At 60.1% G+C, this 2,508-nt stretch overlaps 1 protein-coding gene across 1 annotated transcript in view; it reads right to left on the bottom strand.

Annotated features, from left to right (window-relative positions):
* Positions 1 to 2,508, bottom strand: part of MPP2 (membrane protein, palmitoylated 2) — an 8,160-nt gene that overhangs the window by 3,831 nt on the left and 1,821 nt on the right. The window contains exons 3-5 of the mRNA XM_014958918.1: positions 990 to 1,142; positions 754 to 903; positions 1 to 109 (exon numbers count right to left, since the gene is read on the bottom strand). Of these exons, the coding sequence (XP_014814404.1) occupies positions 1 to 109; positions 754 to 903; positions 990 to 1,142 (412 nt within the window). The remainder of the gene's footprint in view (positions 110 to 753; positions 904 to 989; positions 1,143 to 2,508) is intronic.

Here is a 2,508-nt window from a genome sequence, read left to right as displayed (position 1 = left end):
CCTCCCGGATGACGTCCCCCACGTGCAGCAGCCCCTGCTGCGCCACCATCCCCCCGTGCAGGATGCGGGCGATGACCAGCTCCCCCCGCTCCACCCGGAATGTCACCCCCTGGGGGCAGGGAAGGGGGGGGCACAGCCCCGCGTCAGCGCCACCCCCTGTCCCCCCCCCCACAGTGTGGCGTCCCATTGCACCCCACCAGCACCCGCCAGTCACCCCACCAATGTCCCCAGCACCCCAAAAGGCCTTCAATGTCCCCAGCACCTGCAATGTCCCTAGCATCCCATGATGTCCCAGCACCCCACAATGTCCCCAATGACCCCACCGTCCCCAGCTTCCCACAATGTCCCCAGCACCCCACAATGACCCAGCAGTGTCTCCAATATCCCCAGCACCCCCCAATATCCCCAGTCCCCAGCACCCCCCAGTGTCCCCAGCACCCAGCAATGTCCCAGCAACGTCCCCAGCATCCAGAAATGTCCTCCATGTCCCCAGCAATGTCCCCAAAGTTCCCAGCACCACGTAATGCTCCCAGCACCTTGCAACGCCCCAAGTGTCCCCAGCACCCAGTAATGCCCTCAGTTACCCCAGCACCCCACAATGTCCCCAGCACCCCACAACGTCCCCAGCACCCCACAATGTCCCCAGGACCCAGCAATGTCCCCAGTTACCCCAGCACTCCGCAATGCCCGACATGTCCCCAGCTCCCCGCAATGTCCCAGCAGTGTCCCCAGCACCCCGGGCCGGGGTCTCACCAGGTTCTCTCCAGCCGTCTTGCGGATGCCCACCATGCGCACGGCGTCGGGGGGCACGGGCTGGTTGTTGAAGGTGGGGTCCAGAATGGGGCTAGGGGGGGGTGTCTCGTAACTCTTGGAGGCCACCGAGTCGTGGGTCTCCAGCAGGGACTGCAAGGCATAGAGGTGACTGTCACCCCCGTGTCTTGCACACTTGAGTGTGGCGGGGGGAGGGCAGGGTAGCCTCGCAGGCCCACCTGGAAGTGTGGCTCGCGCAGGATGCGGGCCAGCTCGGCGGCCGCGCTGTCCTGCCCTGCCAGGTGGCCGATGTCCTGCAGGATGTCCTGCACCAGCTCCAGGTTGTTGTCCCGCACCGCCTCCAGTTTCGTCTCCTCCAGCCGCTCGTGCGCCTGAAGGGGGGGCACGGCCGGGATTAGGGACCCCCCCCATCCCCGGTAATACCCTCGGCAGCTGTGGCTGCTGGGGGGCGGCGGGGGGGGGCTGGTATGGGCTGGTGTGCACACGCAGGGGCACACGCAGACACGAGCACATGTGAGCACGCACATACACACAAAAGGAGTGTGCAGACGCACAAGCACACACACACCCACAAAGGAGTGCACACATGCACAAGCACAGACACACAGGAGCAATAACGAGCACACGAGCACGCACCCACACAAGCACACACAAGCATACACATAAGCACATGCACAAGCACACACACGAGCACATACATGCATAAGCAGGCATGCACATACAGGTACACACATAAGCACAAACACGCACACGCATGCACACACACAAGCACACATGAACACACACAATGCACAAGCGCATACACACACAAGCACACACACACATGAACACACACTGCACAAGCACATACATAAGCACATGCACGAGCACATATGCACAAACACATACATGCACGAGCAGACATGCACATACAAGCACAGACACATACACACATATACACACACACAAGCATGCACACGCACAAGCACACACATGCATGGCCTCTGCGCACACACAGTGCCCTGCATGCACATGCAATCCACTCCTCTGGATGCACACACACATCCTCTCATGCACTTTTGTGCACACATATGTGCACATGCCCTTGCACACACATCAGCACATATATGCCACTGCACAACTGTATGTGTGTGCAAATACACACACTGGTAAAAATGCAGCACATGGGGCCAGCCACACACATGCGCCCCAGCACGGCCAGCGGGTGATACACACATGCACAGACACGTGTGCACACCCCTCCCCCCACCCGTTCACACCCAGCACGCTCCCCTGCCCCCGCCCCTCCCTCACCCCCACGCTGACACATGGCACTCTGATACACATGGGCGTGCACGCACCCATGTGCAAATGTGCACATTTACTTCCATGCATGCACTTACATGTACGTGCAAACATGTGCACACACCTCCCTGCATGCACACCCACGTGCAAGCATACAGCCATGCATGCATGCCCATGTGAAAGCATACATCCACGCACACACACACACGTGTGCATTGCATACATCCACACACATACATGTGTGCGTACACACATGTATGTGCATACATGCAGAGACCCCTCCCTGCACACACACACGTATGCGCCAGCATGTACATGCACACACACACACCCCAACACACATGTGCGTCTTCCTCCACACCACGCAGACACAACTGTGCACTCACACATACGCCCCCATACCCACGTCCCCACCCACCCACGTGCACCCACCGGTGCTCCCACATCCCCCCC

This window comes from Calidris pugnax, unplaced genomic scaffold (genome assembly GCF_001431845.1).
Source record: "Calidris pugnax isolate Ruff unplaced genomic scaffold, ASM143184v1 scaffold335, whole genome shotgun sequence".
In the NCBI taxonomy this organism is placed as follows: domain Eukaryota; kingdom Metazoa; phylum Chordata; class Aves; order Charadriiformes; family Scolopacidae; genus Calidris; species Calidris pugnax.
Note: the sequence above shows the minus strand (reverse complement) of the source record. Positions and strands in the feature narration are given on the sequence as shown.